Raw genomic sequence first — 19,139 nt, 5'->3', positions numbered from 1 at the left:
GAATTTTAGACCCTCCAAAAGATAGGCCACATTGGAGCAAAGGTGTCCCCATCGATGCAATGGTTGTGGCAGCAGCCACCAAGAAGGGGCTCACAGAACAGAGCTCCTCTCTCCACCCCCCCACCTCCCCAAACAGAGAGTTTAGGGTGCTGGACAGTTTGGAAAGCACATGTTTGCATCAGCAACCTCTGTCTTATGGTAACTGAACTATTTGGAGCACTTTACTTGACTACAAGAGGAATTTGATTAAGGAACTCTGTCTGAGTCCTTGTTTCCAGATGATTGTAAGACATCATCCCTGCAGCTGACCACTTTTTAATCTGTATTGATTGCATGTATGAGAAGGTGCCTTTCAGGCGGCCATTTTGGGCATTGCTGTAAGGAGACATGCCTGGATGTGGCTGTGCAATTTTTGTGGAGCCTTTCAAGTCTTCTTTCATCAGTGCTTGCATTGATGGAACTTCCTTATTTGGCTCCTATGTGAAAAAAAAAAAAAAAAAACACTTTTCCACAATGAATAGGAAAGAAAGATCCTGTCTGCTGTAGTGATTTGCTTTTCTGCTCCTCAGCAATCCTTTTCAAGGAGGCAAGAAAATGTGGTTCCAAAAATCCCAGGGATCTTTCCAGGGTCTACACGGAGATAACTTCCTCAGAGGCAGAGGAGGGAATTTGAATGGAAGATTCCGGCCTCATGGCTGTGGAGGTCTGCGAAATCAGGGCTTCCAAGATTCTTGTCCAGATAGACGATTTCAGCACTCCTGAAGTACTGCCCACCTCTGAAGGCAGTCGGGGGACATTTGTCCTTGCAATCAGACACCTGGGCTACCATAACAAAAGACTCTTGGGTGCTAAACATATCATCCAGAGGTTACTTTATACCTTGTTTACTAACACTGCTCCCCCAAGAGAAAACAAACTTCCTGAAGTTCCATCCAATCAGAGAGAAGCTGCTGTGCAATAAATTGATATGCTGTTAGACAAGAGTCATCCAGAAGGTCCCACCATATCAGAGAGGATTTGGATGTTATTCAGAGTTCTTTTTAGTGTCAAAAAAGATGAGGGACCTGAGACCACTTGTGGATTTAAACAACCTGAACCAATATGTGAAGAAGTCAAGTTCCTAATGGTCACAGTTCAGTCCATCCCTCCTCTTTTACAAAAGGACAGTTGGATGTACTCAGTCGATCTTCAGGATGCATACTATCACATCAAAATAGATAGATGATCCAGAAGATACTTGCTCTTTCAGCTGGGAGACAGTCACTATCAATTCAGAGCCCCACCGTTTGGACTCACTACAGCCTCCAGAGTGTTTACCAAATGTTTGCCAGTTGTAGCAGCACACCTGAGAAAGTAAGGATTCCAGGTGTTTCCGTACTTAGACGATTGGCTCCTCACCGCTCCAACCAAGCATTTCCTAGAACAGACCAGGGACTATTTTCTCCAAATTTGCCAATCTTCAGGCATTACAATCAACATGCCCAAATCAAAGCTACTACAGATTCAGAGCCTGGAGTTCATTGGTGCTCATCTGAATACTGTGTCAGACTGATTTTCTACCCCCTCATCATGTCACCACAGTCAAGTCTCAGGTTCAACAAGTTATTTCTCACCCTGCTTCTCCCGACGGGGTAGTTCTACAAACTGGGATGCATTGCAACATCTATAGTATTACTCCACTTAGCACTTTACTATATGCATGTTCTTCAGTGGACTCTAGCTGTTCAGTGGTCTGTTCGTCAACGGCCTCTTTCTTATCCACTCAGACTCACTCAGGTATATGGAGAAATCTTCAATGGTGGATCCATTTGAACAAGACTCATAAGTTACCCCTTTGTTATGTTTTCCCTGTAGCTACATTAACTACAGATGCCTCCCAGCTGGGATTGGGGGGGGGGGCATTTTTTGGGAAGAATGGTCCAAGGCATGTGTTTCCCCTCAAGAGACCAATTCACATTTCAGTGTACTGGAGCTGAGAACAGTTCTTCTGGTGTTGCAGGCTTTTGAAGATGTCCTTCCTCTAGGAACCATTGCAATTCGAACTGACAACATGTCTGTGGTCTGGTATGTCAACAAACAAGGCGGAACTCGATCTTACCATTTTGTCAAGAAGCTATGAGAGTGTGGCAATGGGTGATCTCCTCCAAATGCTTTCTAGTGGCAGTGCACATCCCAAGCAAATCCAGCGTACTAGCGGACAAACTCAGCAGGTCCATTTTGATGCCTCATGAGTGGTCTGTCAGTCAGTGGTGGAGGAAGTTTCCGTTGTTCAGACTAACTTTGCTGCAACCTCTTTGCCTCTCTCCACAGTAACAAATGCAGCAGGTATTTTACACTGACTTCTCACCCCCACAGAGGTAGTCACAGAGAGATGCTGTAGTTCATGTTTGGCCCTTGGATCTCCTTTACGCTCATCCCCCAGTACCCCTTATTCTGAAATTCTTACAGAAAGCCAGCCAGTTGAAAGAGTTCGGCTGTCCTCATTGCCTCCACCTGGCCTTGCCAAGTCTGCTTTCCCCTTACTTTGGTTTCATCATCTTTATCCTCCATGGATACTGGATCCCTTTCCAGACCTCCTGTCTCATCCTTTGGGAATAAAACATCCCAATATTCCAGCCCTCAAATTAACCGCTTGGGTTTTCAAATTTCGTTGATTGCTAGACAGCCCAGGCTTTTTTTCCTGCTTCCTAATATTCTTTTGTCATCACAGAAAGATTCCACTAAGGATTTACAAGAACAAATGGAAAGATTTTCAATTTGGGCCTTAAAAAATGATGTTGATCCCTTTACTGCCCCTCTTTCTTCTGCACTGAAGTTTTTAGCTTCTCTTTTTAAAGAAGGTGCTAGATGTTCTTCATCTCACATTGCTGCAGTCCTTACATATGGGTAGTCCGCTGTCCTCGGTCGGCCCGAATACCAAAGTATTAGGCTGACGTCGGTCATGGGCGCTCAGATCTGACATCAGAGCGTCAGGGTATAAAAGCGCATGACCGACGTCATATCCTCAGTCTTTTTTGCCGCATGGTCCGATGCAGAAGCAGCATTGCAAGTGCCGTTCGGCGTTCTGAAATTTTCGTATTCTGAGTTTCAGACCGAAACCAAGTTGGGCTAAGTACCCCGTTGGGGAATATTTTTGTTTTTTCTTGCCTCAGTTAATTCCGGATGTCAGAAAAAGTGAATAATTGTATTTCTTGTGGGAAACAGATACCGCATAGGGATTATCTCTCTCTTTGCATTCCTTGTTTGGGATCGGACCACGACGTTGTCGGGTGTCGGTTTTGTGCTAGATTTAATAAGCGCACTATTAAAAGAAGGTTAGATTGTGCTAGGTTAGTCTTTGGTAAGCGGTGTAATTATAATATGCCGTCGGATCCTCCGACGCCCGCTTCCACAAAGAAGCGCAAAGACAAATCCTTGAAACCTAGACAGGTTGATTCGTCTGTTTCGGACGCTGGTCCTGCAGAAACTACAGTGGAGCAGGTGGATCCGGCTGAAGTTTCGGTTGAGTCTCAGGGGGAAACTTTGATTTTGCAGGATGTGGCCTCACAGGAGTCAGGTCAAACTGAAGGGGCCTCTCAGGTTACTGTTCTCCCTTCTATGCCTAAGGTGGTTAGGCCTTCTGCTACTATTTCTAAGGCTTCTTCTAAGGGCAGGTCTGTTTTGCCTTCCTCTGGTGTCCCTCCAGGTACTTCAGGGTCTGTGCCTAAAAAGCACATGCTTAAAATGGCAGAAGATTTGATTACTTTAATTAGAGGTTCTATGCCCCCTCCTGATAAGAGGCCCAGGGTGGAGCCAGAGTTGGAAAGTTTGGATCAGGCCTCAGATGACTCAGACTCTTCTGCTGAAGATATTCAAGATTTTCCCCCTTATTCGGATTCTGATGCAGAGGATTCCTCTCCTTCTGCTTCTCCTCCAGAGGATTTTTCATTTTCAGAAACTCTGCATTCCATGAGGGAGCATTTTAAGTGGGAAGGACAGGATTTCTCTGATTCACGGAAGAGGCTTAGGGAATTCTTGTTTTTACCACAGCATAGACCCTTGGCTATTCCTCCTGTTTTGGATGTTGTTCAGGATGTTTTCTCGGAGGCTTCCCTTAATCCAGATTCTTTGCCTCCTGCGCCAGTTAAACCGGACAGGTATTACAGGGTGCCTGAGGCTCATAAATATCTGTATAAGAGTCCTAGGGCGGACCCAGAAACTATTAGTCAGGGGCCTAAGGGTGTTAGAGCTTCTGTTGTAAAGAATCCGGTTCCTCTAGATAAGGAAGCTAGAGCTTTGGATAGATGGGGTAAGAAGGTGTATACCTCTTCTACTTTAGCAATGAGGGCTTTAAATTGCCAGTTTCATATGTTGAAATATCAGAATTTCCTCCTTTCTCAGCTAAAATCTAAAGTGGATGCTTTGGCAGAGGGCATAGAGTGTAAAGAATTGCAGGATTTTAGTACATGTCTCTGAACAGGTGGGTAAGCATTCTTTGCAGTGTGGTTTTGATGCTGTACAGGCCTCTTCTAGGGTGGCTGCCACTGGTTCAGTTCTTCGTAGGCACGCCTGGCTTAAGGATCAGAATTTGTCCGAGCATGTTAAAACTAGAATTCTGGATGCCCCTTTACAGTCTGAAGTTTTGTTTGGTCCCCCTGTGGAATCGGTTTTGAAGAAAATGGAAGACAAGGCTAAGTCCATGCAGACTGTTAAAGATTTTTTGCAAGTGCAACCTCCAAAGTTTAGTAGAAATTGGCCTACTAAGGGATGGACCTACCCTTTTTCTGATTCTCAGTCTAGGGGTAGATCTAGACGTGGCAGGGGCAGAGCTCACAGTACATTCAGGCCTAGAACTTGGAGTTCACCTGCACAATCTGCGGGTGAGGGCAGGGGCCAGTCCTTTCGTAAACAGGCCCAATGACCTGCATTTTCAGCTGCCAGATTCTTCTTCCCTGGCAGCTCCTTTGGGAGGAAAGTTAGCAATCTTCAAGCAAAACTGGCTTTTAGTCACCCAGGACAAATGGGTATTGGACATTATAAACCGAGGCTACAAGTTCTATTTCCATACATTGCCTCCTTTCAAAGGCATGCCAGACGTTCCTCCTCGGCAAAGGATAGAGGCTCACAAGCAGATTTCTTTACTTCTTCAAATAGGAGCTATACAGCCAGTTCCTCTGTCAGAAGTGGGACTAGGATTTTATTCTCGCCTGTTTCTAGTACCAAAGAAAGGGAACACGTGGAGACCAATTTTGGATTTATCTATCCTCAACACTTATCTGGACATTCCAAAGTTCAAAATGCTGACGTTACAACAGCTTTTACCTCTGTTGGGAAAAGATCACTGGATGGTAACTCTGGATCTCAGAGGCTTATCTTCATGTTCCTATCAGGCCCAGTTGCAGGAGGTACCTGCGTTTTGGCTGGAAATTTACATTATCAGTTCTCTGCATTGCCCTTTGGCTTATCTACTGCCCAGAGTGTTCACAAAGGTTCTGGCTCCAGTGATAGCCTTTTTCAGGTTAAGAGGAATACAGATTTATCCTTATTTGGACGATTGCCTGATTATTGCACAACACAAAGACGAACTTCTGCATCATCTACAGTATGTGATGGTAGTGTTAAGATGCCTAGGGTATTCTGTGAACGAAACAAAGTCCAGTCTAGTACTCTCTCAGGACATGTGCTTTCTGGGTGTGAGACTGAATACAGCTTCCCAGATGGCCTTTTTGACCCCGGACAAACAAAGAAGCCTTTCTCTTTATTTCCATCAAATGTCTCTACAGTCCAGGCTGACTGCAAGGACAGTCCTTCAAGCCTTGGGGTTCATGGCATCTTGTATTCTGGTGCTTCCCAATGCCAAACTGCATATGAGGAAGCTTCAATGGTATCTCAAAAATGTATGGACACAACACTGCCAAGATCTAGACACTGTCATTCAGATAATACCTTGCATTCAGAAAGAATTTTTGTGGTGGGCTCAGGAATGTCACCTAAACAAGGGACTCTCTGTGACCCGACCAGAGGCGAGTCAGATTCTAACGACAGATGCCTCGGACAAGGCTTGGGGAGCACACCTCAATGGAAAATGGGTGCAAGACAAGTGGCCTGTCAGACTTCAACATTTGCATATCAACTTGAAGGAGATGTTAGCAGTACAATTTGCATTGATGGCTTTCAAGGACAGGTGTTGATTCAAACAGACAACACTACTGTCATGTGGTACATCAACAAGCAAGGGGGAACCCATTCGTACCCTCTTTGCAGGCAAGCGATGATTTTGTGGGAGACTGCTCTCAGTTTACACCTCAATCTTCAGGCAAGGTTTCTACCAGGAGCACAGAACTCCTTAGCGGATGTGTTGAGCAGACAAATTGTGGATCCTCACTAGTGGAAACTGGATCCTCATGTGTTCAAAAGTTGACAGTGTTATGGGGGACTCCAGACATAGATCTGTTCGCTTCTCCACTAAATTACCAGTTGCCAAAGTTTTGCACAAAAATGTTTCATCCCACAGCTTGGAAGGTGGATGCTCTATCATTCAGTTGGAGCAATCTTCATGTCTATGCCTTTCCACCTCTGCCTCTCATTCCCAAGGTACTCCTGAAGGCCAGAATAGACAAGCCATCCATGATTCTGATAGCGCCGGATTGGCCTCGACAGCACTGGTACCCACTACTAAGGAGTTTGGTACGGGAGTCTCCATGGCCTCTGCCTTTGATTCCGCATCTTTTGTCTCAGGAGGGCCATCACTTCCTCAATGTCAAGATTCAGTCTCTGCATCTCACAGCCTGGCATATTCTGTTTTAGACCCTGGAGGGTCTCAGCTTCCACAACAAGTTTTGAATGTTATTTTGGAGGCCAGAAGGCCTAGTACAAGGAAAGTTTACGCTGATAAATGGAGGAGATTTTTTCTTTGGAGCAAAGCGAAGGACTTTGATGTTTCCAAGCCTGATTTAAGTGTTTCTCTTCAATATCTTACTGAGTTATTGGACAAGGGTTTGTCTTTCTCCTCGATAAAGGTTCATGCTGCAGCCATTTCTGCTCACTATGACTGTGACCCTCCTTTATTTTCCCATCCTTTGTTTAAGCAATTTCTTAGAGGGGCAAAGAACATAAGACCCCCACGTAGAGCTCCTACTCCTGCTTGGGATCTCAATTTTGTGTTGGAAAAGCTTACTCTACAACCTTTTGAGCCTGCAGCTACTGCCGAGTTAAAGTATTTATCATGGAAGACTGCTTTTTTGTTGGCCATTACCTCTGCAAGAAGGGTTTCTGAATTACAGGCCCTTATGGCAGTGGAACCTTTCCTGATTTTTCATAAGGATAGGGTATCTTTGCATACTAATCCTTCCTTTATGCCTAAAGTGGTTTCTAGTGTGGCCTTGAACCAAACTATTCATTTGCCTACTTTTTATGCAAACCCCCAAAATAAAGGGGAGAAGATTTTGCATACTTTGGATATTCACAGGCAGTTACGTTATTATTTGAGCAGAACCAAGGGGTTCAGGCAGTCTCAGCAGTTGTCTTTTCTTGCCCCAGATGTCAGAAGGCCCTAAAAAGAAAGGCCACAGCCCAAAAACAGGATACCTCCCAAAAACATGCCCAACAACAACCATCACCCAAACCATATAACCATGCCAAACTACAGAGGGGAAGGAGGGAGGGTAAATTGTAAGATGTCAGATCTGAGCACCCTGAGCCTAATACTTTGGTATTCGGGCCGACCGAGGACAGCGGACTACCCATATGTAAGGACTGCAGCAATGTGGATCTTCGAACATCTACATTTATGGTAGGTACAAAACTGTACTTTTTTCCACAGTCAAAGTACAGCTGGCAGTCGTACCAGATTTTTACTTGGGATACAATGCTTCTTGCTAGGCTTCCTTTCTAAAGGGTACCTTTGTGCTCAGACCCCTAGTGAAAGATCCATTGCCTCCCCGGGATTTAACGGCAGTTACTACAAAGCTTTACTCAACAGCCCTTTGAACCTTCATCAAAAACTGATTTAAAATTCCTGTCTTGGAAAACAGCCTTTTTAGTTGCTATTACTTATGATAAAATGATTTCCAAACTCCATGCTGTATCAAAAGCCCCATATATTGTTTTTCATAAAGACAGAGTTACCATATGAATCGGTCCTGCTTTCTTACCAAAAGTCTTCTGAATCAAATATAAATCAAACCATTCACTTACCAGTCTTTTTTCATAAAGTTTCAAACAAAGGAGAGTATGTTACATATTTTAAATCTGCAGAGACAGTTATGTTTCTGCTTACACAGAACAAAAGAATTCTGGAAAACAGACCATCTGTTTATTTCCATTATACTGAGTTGTCTGGGTCCTCAAGTTTCTAAAGTTACATTGGCCAAATGGATAACTAATTGCATTTCTTGGATTTATTCTCAGCAAGGCTTATCAAAACCACCCAAGGCCCAATCAGCTAGATCCACGGCCACCTCATCTGCCTTATGGTCTCGAGCTTCCGTTGATATCAGTGCAGCAGCCATCTAGTCTAATACTCATACCTTTATTACTTATTGTAAATCAGACTTAATTTCCAGAAGCAGAGCTGCCTTTGGTTCAGCAGTTCTCCAGAATATCCTTCCATGAGTGCCACCCAAGATTATCGTAGCTGGGGACTTTGTCGCTTGCACTGAGGAAGAATGAAAAGGACAACATCAAATATTCAAGTTATGTACTCGCCATCACTAGGCATCCGCATTGCCCATTTTCATTCTTCCTTTACTCCCCTCCCTAATTCCTGTCATCTTCTAGAGTGACCTGATGGGTTTTTTGGAACCTGTAGTTCCAAATTTGGCCCTGCTCTAATCTTCTCTTCTCCTCTTCTGTTTTACACTGAAACCTTTATGACAGCAAAGTCTATCTGAGGTATTGGGGATGGGCTAGGGCATTATGGGTGGCCTAGGGCATTATGGGTAGACCGAGGAGCTCGAAAGTTGGATCCAAAGTCTGTAGAATGTAGAAGAGTCAGATCTGAGGATTGGATCCATAACCCATATTTTGAGGAAGACTGAAAATGGGCAACACAGGTGCCTGGGTCTTGTGAGTACATAACTTTAATGTATTGTATGCTAAGAAGAAAGAAAACTATCAGGATGAGGTTATCTATAGAAGAGGGTATTGTTCTTCTTTAACTTTTGCAGATTAGCCCTCCAATAATTTCTGGCATGCTGATCACTAATTTCATTCAGCCATTTTAAAGCAGCAGCAGATTGCTTAAATCCAAATAAACCATTAAGTTGCATTCCTGCATGGCCAGATTAGCCACACTTATTCTTGTGCTCTTGCTCTGGACTTTCTGCTGCACCCTGCAGAGCTGTTTTTGGCTGTAGTGTGGGTAGAACCTGCAGCTACTTCCTGCACTGGCTGTACAAAGGTCTGTGGAAAGGAACTTTTTTACTGTGTAAGGGAAGGAGTGTGTTTGGAGCTGGAGAATTACCGCGTGCTCGTGAGTGTGTGCGCGTGTGAGTGTGCGCGCGTGCATGCATGTGTGTGTGTGCCTGTGAGTGTGTGTGCGTGCGAGCGAGTGTGTGTGTGTGTGTGTGTGTGTGTGTGTGTGTGTGTGTGTGTGTGTGTGTGTGTGTGTGTGTGTGTGTGTGTGTGTGTGTGTGTGTGTGTGCATGTGCGTGAGCACACACACTCAGAATAGTTCTTGTCTTCCGTCAGTTTTGGTTGGTAAGAATTCCACTGGAAGGTTATTTGGCTGAATCTGAAGTGGGTGAAATTTGGGGCGCTAGTAATTATAATTCAGATCTGTAATTGTATACTGTAAAGCTCATTTGTATGTAACAGGAGATTACCTAAGGCAGCAGTGCATCATTTTTGTATAGCTTTAAGACCAATAATTAGTAATACTACTTTCAGGCTAAGTTTCCAAAGAGGCACATCATCTGCTTTACATTATTATTGGAGGAATTAGTGATGGGCTTCAACCTGTTTATTATTGGCTTCATCATGTCTTAAACCCTATCCATCACAATGACCAATTTGTTGATGTTTTGGTTGTATGAAATAGGCCTGTTGTATTGGCAGGTTTTGTACCTGTGGTCGTTAACTCTGTTTCTTCAGCAGATAATATTATTAGAGGAGTAATGCTTTTAAATTTATCTGTCTTTGCAGGTGCTTCACTTCTCACCAGCTCTTTATGACTTTGTGACCAAAGACATGAAGAAAAATCTAATCTTAGTGTTAAATAAGATTGACTTGGCTGCACCATCCTTGGTAGTTGCTTGGAAACATTACTTTCAGTCTAAGTTTCCAGAGGCACACATCATCTGCTTTACATCATACCCCAGAGATTCACAGGATGTCTTTGATCCTAGTACAGGTAATAGGATCCACAGTAGTTTTACATTTTTCTATCACTTTATCCATTTTTTGTTAAGTTCAGAAATTATTATTTTATCAGAATATGTACATGACTGCATGATTTGTTCTGTTTTGTATTTCTTCTGTTAGTTTTCTGGTTTCATTGATCATATATGGTTTATGTGACAGTTCTCCTCTTATTCACTGGCAAGCTGTCTTTCAGATGTGATATACTTTTGCTGTGGGCTACCTGAACATATGGTGTCATGACTCCTGTCTTATGGGAGTAGCTGTTTAATTGCAGCCAGCATTATTCCTAAGATTCCCGTTGTTTTGGCCGTCTTGACAGCATCAGTTGCCTTTAAATTGTTTCTTGAAATGTATATAAACCTGTTATGTGGCAGGTTTTATGATATTTTAATTAGTTCATTGAATAATGCATTTGTTGTGGGCAGGGGTATTGACAGTTTTTTTTTTCAATTTGTACTCCAAGGTGTGGTACCGCGCCCCCCATGCATCCATGCTGCCCTGCCAAAATTTAGTCTGAGATGTCCATGAACACTCTTAACTGGCATTTAGTAGCAGTGATTCACAGCAACAAGCCTCTGTACCACATCAAGGTAGCCATTCACACAGAGGTCCATTCACACCACCACACAACAACTCCAGAAAGGTCTAATGTGAAGTTGTTCAGTCTCGCCTTAATTCTTACTGATGGGTTCAGAGCCGATCCTCGGCTCCGAGTCAGACAATTTGTAAAGCTCGAGGTCTCTTAACAGCTCGAGGCCAAAGCCCTATCCCACAATGCACCACTACATTCCTCAGATCTAGTTTGCCGCTACAACTGATTGTACGTTTTTCTACAGCTCAGGCTGTTGGAGAGAGAAGTTTAAATTTTTGTGCTAAAATTTTCAGATCCTATTTTTTCTTGTTAGTATTTGTATAGGCTTGTAGTTAGGTCAGTTTATACAATTTCGGATGATAGATCCTTTTTTGACATAAATCTCTGTCTAGTTGTTGGGCGTTGGCCCCTGCGTTTCTTCTTCTGTCTTTAGCCGTTTGGCTAATTTGCAATTTTTTTGTTAGCCGGTTAGGCTCTTAGCCGTTTTTAGGCTGTTTTCGGTTATTTACTTTAGCCTGTTAGGCTTCTTCTGTGTTTGTTGTAGACATTTGGAAGCTACAGTAAGCTGCCTTTTTGTACCTGTAGCCGGTTAGGCTTAGTTTCATTTGCTGGACAGAGTATTGTTGTTTTCCTTGCTGACGTTTGTATTCTTGTTACTGTGTCTGAGAAGGCAAAATCGGGGTTTAAATGATGCCCTAAATGTAATCAGAAGATGTCGATAACTGATGGCCACGCCACATGTGTGTATTGCTTGGGTGAGGTCCATTTACAGGAGGTTTGCTCCATTTGTCATGGGTTCAGCTCTAGAGTTTTGGCTGAAAGGAAGCGTAAGTTAGTGGAGCGTGGATTAAGTCTGCTTTCCAGTCAGACTTGGATTGTGCTCTGGGGCAACCAAAACCTTCTTCACCAGCTTCTTCGACTAGTTCGGGTCTGAAGGGCTCTTCGGTTCCGAAATCTTCTAAGAAAGCTCCTGTCTCTGCTCCATTGTCTTCGGAACCGACTGTACAGGTAGTTGGTAGGAGCCGGTCCCCAGTCTTGGAACCGGTATCTCCTACCTTGAGATCCCCGATTCTGGGTTCACCGGTTCTGTCGGTGGTTTCCTCTCTGGCTTCCAGACTCTCTGATTCGGACGTGGATCGAGTGGTATGAAGACTTTTACAGGATCCAGCTCTAGCTAAAATGATGGCTGCTTCGACTCAAGCAGCTTCAGAACTGACAAAGTCCTCTCCTGTTGTTTCTGCTCCTCCTCTGACTCTAATTGAGACATCGGAGCTGGAGGAGGCTATTCAGTTGTTTGTGGAACCGTCGGTACCGACACTCAGTTCTGACCTGTCAGTACCCACAACCCTGATGTCCTGTGCTCCAGCGGCAGAACCTGGGAGCCGACAGTCTCCTGTTTGTTCGGGGGGGGGGGGTCGAACCGATACATCTGTTCCAACTCTTCCTCTTGTGGCTTCGGCACGGATGAGTTCAGCTCCTACCTCTGGCTTGGAGCCGGCGGTTCTGGTGCGAGAGAAGTCTTTGGTGTCCTCGGGCCCGGGTGCTTCCTCGCATCGGAGCTGTGGTGCCTTCAATGCCACAAGGAGGGCTTTGTCTCCCCGGACTGCCCCAACCTCTGATATGGCCACCTCCTCCCGAAAAGTGCCTGAATCTTCTCTGCTACCACTGATTCACCATAAGCGTAAGGACCCAGAGCCTCAGGACCCCTCTTCCGAGACCTGCCTAGAAATTCCCACTGAGGAGGTCCCTCGGAAGAGGTTATGTAAGAGGAGACATTTAGATTCCCCCCAGGAATTCATCACGTCGGACACCGATTTGGAGGAATCAGAAGGGTCCCCAAGGTCCACCTCTGAGGATATCTCCTTTGGGGAAATCCTTGAGATCCTTAAGCAGAGGGGTGACTGGCAGCCCCTAAACCCTACCGAGGATGAATTGGTGCTCCTGAAGGCTTTTGGGTTCCGACCCTGCACCTCTTTGTCTCCGCCCTTCGATGAGTTGATGGATCTTTTGTTTTGAAGGGCGTGGGAGTCACCGGATTCTATGGAGCCTGTCCCTCTAGGACGCCCAGCAAATACATTTCAGTGCCTCAAGATAAGTCCTTCTTATCCAAACCCATACCTGTTGATGCCATGGTAGTGGCGGCAGCCACTAAGAAAGAGATGTCGGAGACTTCTATGACTGTCCATCCTCCTAATTGAGAGTCTAGGATCATGGACAGATACGGGAAGCGCATGTTCAGTTCCACGACCTTTGCCCTTTGGTCATTGAACTGTCTAACCCACTTCACAAGGCTTCAAAGAGATCTCCTGAAGGAGCTTGGAGATGCTCTCCAAGGTGCATTAACCGATTCTGCGGTGGATAAAGTGAAGTCTCAGCTTGCTACCCTCAATTCCTTTGTAAACTCTTCCATGCACCTTGTGTCTTATGCAGCTGATGGAATGAGTAGGGCAGCAGGTACAGGAATTGCTTTGCGAAGACATTCCTGGATGCGCTTATGTTCTTTTGCAAAACCTTTCAAGTCGTCATTTGTGAATGCCCCCTTCGATGGTTCTTCCTTGTTTGGCCCAAAGGTTAGAGACCCTCACCAGATTTGAGCAAGACAGTAAGACTCAATCTGTCGTAGGAGTCTGTTTTTCTACCCCTACTAGACCTTATCCCAAAGGTCAACGGAGAGGGAAAATGTGGTTCAGTAAGACCCAAGGAGCCTTTCCGAACTCACAATGTGAAGCCTCCTCCAGGGGCAGAGGGGGAGGCAATGGTGGAAGACGACACCCACGCAGCAGAGGGGGTCCGCAGAACCAGGGTGACAGGGATCAGTTCCTTGGGAAGCCCTATCAGCACTCCAGAAAGGAGGCCCGACTGTCCTGCTCTGGAGGCAGTCGGGGACGTTTGTTTTTGTACCTAAGCGCCTGGCTAAATATCTCAGAAGACCGATGATACAAAATGTCATATCCAGGGGATATTCCATCCCCTTTTTATCACGACCCAGACCAACAAAAGGAATCCCAGACGTTCCACCCAGTCTACAGGATGTGGCATCCATAGAGGTCCAAAACCTATTGCAAAAAAAGAGTCATCCAGCCAGTCCCAGCATACTAGCAAGGATCTGGAACTTACTCAAGATTCTTTTTGGTACCAAAGAAAACGGGACTGGAAACCCATTTTGAACCTCAGCAGACTCAACAAATATGTGGTAAAGACAAAGTTCAAGATGGTCACGCTTCAGTCCATACTCCCCTTCTTAGGGAGGGACAATTGGATGTGCTCTATAGATCTCCAGGATGCATACTGCCATATCAAAATGACCAGGCCATCCAGGAATCATCTGTGCTTCAGGCGGGGAGCCAGTCACTTCCAGTTTCGGGCCCTGCCCTTTGGTCTCACTACAGCCCCCAGAGTGTTCACCAAATATATGGCAGTGGTCATGGCTCACTTGAGACATTTGGGAATCCGGGTGTTTCCTTACTTGGACGACGGGCTCCTTACCGCTGCCACCAGGCATCAACCTATTCGGTCAAGGGACACTGCTTTAGATCTATATTTCCAACTGGGTATTACAATAAATTCAGAAAAGTCTACTTTATTGCCATCGCAGCGTACAGTCTTTATAGGATCAGACTTAAGACACAGTCAGCATGTCCCTGAAGCTCCTTCCAGAAAGAGTGCTTACCCTTCGACAACAGATTGTGGATCTCTTGCCAAGACAAAAAGCACCAGCATCACAGATTCTCAAGTTGCTCAGCACTATGGCAGCAGCAGTTATTGCAGTACCCCTTGCGAGATCTCACATGCGCATTCTTCAGTGGCTGCTGTTCACTGATGCTATTCAGTGGACATTTCAGGAGTTACTGATGAATCACCCAGTTCTGATTACCAACTCTTGCAAGGATGATCTTTGGTGGTGGCTAACGTCCGAGACTGTGACTATGGGATGTCCATTTGTCCTCCCGGCTCCAGTTGCAACAGTGATCACGGGCGCCTCCCTGATTGGGGGGGGCATTATCAGGGACGGACAGCCCAAGGTACATGGCAGGCTCACGAGGCTCATTTGCACACAAACGTCCTGGAGATGAGAGCGGTTCTTTTAGCTTTGCAGTCCTTTCAAGACTCTCTTCCTCTAGGCATGATTGCAATCCAGTCAGACAACATGTCCTTAGTCTGGTACATAAACAAGGAGGAACCAAATCTTGCCCCCTATGTCGAGAGTCTCTAAGATTATGAAAATGGGCAGAGTCCACCTAGTGCTTTCTGATAGCAACGCAAATCCTGGGGAAATCCAACTTGATAGCAGACAGACTCAGCAGAGCTATTCTGTTGCCTTACGAGTGGTCTCTCAAGAGCGAAACAGCAGAAATGATTGTCCACAGATGGGGCCAGCCTTGCTGCGACCTTTTTGCCACCTCCACAAACACCAAGTGCAGCAAATACTTTGCCCTGATCCCTCAACAGGGACAACCCCCGAGGGATGCACTCATCCATGATTGGCCCCCGAAACTCCTTTATGCTTTCCCTTGATTCCCAAAGTCTTGCAGAAAGACAGTTTTCTGGGCAGGACACTTATCTTAATAGCCCCATATTGGCCTCGTCAGATATGGTTCCCCTTCCTGAAGCCTCATGTACTGGAGGAGCCTTGGATCCTGGACCTAGTGGCAGACCTGTTGACCCACTCATCAGGCGCTCTTCACCCTTCTCTCCAGTCCATCAAACTGACAGCATGGCTGCTGTAATTCCCAGAATAGCCAGATTCCAGAATTTATCAGATGAGGCTCGACATAGTCTCTTGTCATCACACAGATCTTCAACCAAGAAACTTTTTCTCAGTAAGTGGAAAAGGTTTTCCATCTGGGCACAGCAAAATAACATTGACCCTTTTCTGGCGTCCATTTCGAATATTTTGGAATTTCTAACAAAACTGTTCAATGAAGGAGATGCAGCAGCAACCATTCGAGTCCAACTGGCTGCTATTTCCAATTTTCATATAGGTGCATCTGAAAATGGTATTATGTCTAATAAGTTGGTCAAGGCCTTTTTGAAGGGTACGATGCACTTAAAACCACCGATCAGATCTCCTACTGCTCCATGGAATTTAAACCTAGTCTTGTCCAAGATTATTCTCCTGCCCTTTGAACCTGCCTCTTCTTGTGAGCTGAAGTATCTTACTTGGAAGACCATTTTCTTGGTGGCCATTACATCAGCACGCGGAATTTCGGAGTTGCAAGCCCTTTCTATTAAGCAGCCGTATTTAATATTTCACAAAGATAGGGTTTCCCTCAGAACAAACCCATCATTCTTACCAAAAGTTTGTTCAGAATTCACACTTAATCAAACGATTGAATTACCTGTTTTCTTTCCCAATCACTCAAATCAGTTGGAATATATGCTTCACAAACTTGACGTCCATAGACAACTTTGCTTCTATTTGGACAGGATAAAAGACCATAGAAGGGATGATCAACTGTTTGTCTCCTTCTCGGATTCTAAAAAAGGTGCACCAGTTTCCAAATCTACCTTGTCTAAATGGCTCTCTGATTGTATATCTTTTATTTACCATGAAGCAGGCATTGCATTACATGACAAAATCAAGGCTCATTCTACAAGAGCGGTTTCTACTTCTGTAGCCTTTCTGACCAGGCTACATATTGATTCAATTTGTGCAGCTGCCATCTGGTCAAAGCCACATACCTTTATATCTCACTACAAAGTGGACAAGGCCTCTAGGGACAGAGCGTCATTTGGGTCTACTGTCCTTAAGCAGGTACTCCCGTGAGCCACCCAAGATTCTGGTACTGGGGTCGCTACCCATCAGTAAGAATGAAGGCGCGATTGAACAGCTTCACATAAAGAAGTTATATACTTACCATAACGTTCCATGTGAGTTGTTCTTCTCGCCTTCATTATTACGACCCCCCCCACCTACCGCCATCCAATGTCTGGAAGTTCAAGAGGTTCTATCCTGGTTTTGGTTCTCCTGAGGAGGAGTTTCCTCTCACAAGTGGTCTGTATGATTTCCTTGAAATCTGGAGTAGGTTTTACTCTAGTTGGTAGCAAACATGATCTGGGTAATGTAGAGGTGCATTGTGGGATAGGGCTTTGGCCTCGAGCTGTAAGAGACCTCGAGCTTTGCAAATTGGCCGACTCTCGGCTCTGAACCCATCAATAATAATGAAGGTAAGAACAACAACTCACATGGAATGTTATGGTAAGTACATAACTTCTTTTTCACCACCACACGGCTGCTAACTGCTTTGGTTTTGATATTTTAAAAAAGCAACCTAAACCATTCTTAATAAGCAGCCCACAATCCAGTCCAAAGAGAAGCCATCTGGGCTGGACTGTTGGCTGCTGTGGTTTAGGTGCATTTAATGGCAGCCTAAACCATTTGCAGGCAGCAGCCCACAGCCCAGTCAACAGGGGGACACAGTCTGATCTATTCACTGCAACAAGCCGTCTGCCACTTCAGGTACCCAGTCACACAGAGGTCCACTTTCACACCACCATATACCAACCCCGCAAAGGTCCAGTCACACCACCAAACACCAGCCAGAAAAGGGGAACCCAGCAGCCAGTCCCACACCACACAACCACAGTGGACAATAACTGCTGCTGGCAGCTGATGACTGCTCTGGTTTTGATACCTTAAAAAAGCAACCTAAACCATTCGCAGTAAGCAGCCCACAATCCAGTCCAAACCAGTCAAAAGGGGAGGCCACAAGTCCGCAGTATACTGTCAGCACATGAAAATGTACAACCAGCCATGAGTACCCACCTGCCATCATCCTGATGGTCTGCTGTATTACCTAGGAAAGACGCTAAGTTGGTGATCATTACATGGATCAAAGTCTTTTAGCACCTGTGTGATATCAGCATCGATGTCATCATGTATGTGCATCAAGGCCAACCCACTTAAATGTACATTAGACAGTGTTTTGCAGCCAACTCTTAATACATGTTAGAGCCCAGAGTGATCACTGTGGAGAGGAAACATTCACAGGCATGGTGGCCAGAATTGTTAATGCCTGTATATATTTGGACAGAATGCTGGGGTCAATTGCTGTAGGGTGGAATTTATGCCAATTATCAGCTTGTCCTGTGGAACTGCTCTTCATCTGGCCACCCATTGGTTAAGGTCATTTTTGAAACTGGGAAGACTGGATATGTCAGTCTTGTATGCATTGTACAATTCCACCACTTTCTCATCATCTTCCAAAGCATGCATACAGAGGTACAATTAAATCAAATCTTGTGATAAGATTATAGATGCCTGTCAGCATCTTTGTCATACTCAGCAATACTCTCGAAAGTGGTGACAAGAATGACATATTTAATCTTGAAGCCTTGCAGGCAATCAGCCTGACTCATCCACCAGGAGTTGCCAGGAACCTGAAGTGAAGTACTTCTGTCTTCATCTTCGTCCTCACATAGGAACTGTGTGAATTACTTAAGGTGGGCTAAATACTCATTGTGAAGTTTAGCAGATAAATTTAACATTGCAATTATTTTCATACAGGTGTCAAGATAGTTTGCCTTGTCACGCATTGCACATGTATGAACTGTGGCAGTGTTGATCTTGTGTGTTTTACAGGCAGTGTACACAGCTTCTGGAAACAGGGCTCGAATTCTTGCCTGTACACCATTAAAATGGCCAGACCTGTTGCTTCCTCTGTCATAGACCTGCCCTCATAATAGCTCCTTGTCCACAACCTATGCCATGAGTCTCTGTAAAAAGAGGTCAGCTAAAGCTTTTGCTGTGGTGTCGTGCACTACCACAAATTCATTGACATCTTCATGGATTCCTACATTTCGTTCACTTCTGTGAACATAACGTAGAGTCACTTGCTCTTTACAGGAGATAGTTATTCCATCAGCAATTAAACTAAAGAACTTTGCTTCTTTAACTCTACTTAAAAATTTTCTCTGGATCTGTAACCTAGTAAGATTAATAATTTAATTCCTGCAACTTATCTTTCCATGCAATATACTGATAAGCTGTTTGCAGTTGGCCAGAGCATACTTCTAGAAATGCCTCTGACTTTGTGCAAGTGCATTTTCTTGGTCCTTTGCCTTCCTGTGTCATTCAAGACTCTTCCTTGCATTAGACCAATTGGTCATAGGCGTAGAGACCAACACAGTTTCTAACTGAGTTGAAGACAGAGCATGGACCGCAGAAGACCCCATCCAAACTCTGTGAATACTTTGCAGACTGGAA

The 19,139-nt window shown here is 44.8% G+C and overlaps 1 protein-coding gene across 1 annotated transcript in view; it reads left to right on the top strand.

Moving 5' to 3' along the window:
- The window catches only part of GNL1 (G protein nucleolar 1 (putative)), a 969,220-nt gene that overhangs the window by 448,015 nt on the left and 502,066 nt on the right, over positions 1 to 19,139 (top strand). Inside the window, exon 6 of the mRNA XM_044084464.1 lies at positions 10,123 to 10,330. Coding sequence (XP_043940399.1) covers positions 10,123 to 10,330 — 208 coding nt within the window. The remainder of the gene's footprint in view (positions 1 to 10,122; positions 10,331 to 19,139) is intronic.

This window comes from Protopterus annectens, chromosome 9.part0, assembly GCF_019279795.1.
Source record: "Protopterus annectens isolate FY-2018-M chromosome 9.part0, PAN1.0, whole genome shotgun sequence".
Classification (NCBI taxonomy): Eukaryota; Metazoa; Chordata; order Ceratodontiformes; family Protopteridae; genus Protopterus; species Protopterus annectens.
The sequence above is the reverse complement of the archived record's forward strand: the minus strand, read 5'-3'. Positions and strand labels throughout refer to the sequence as shown.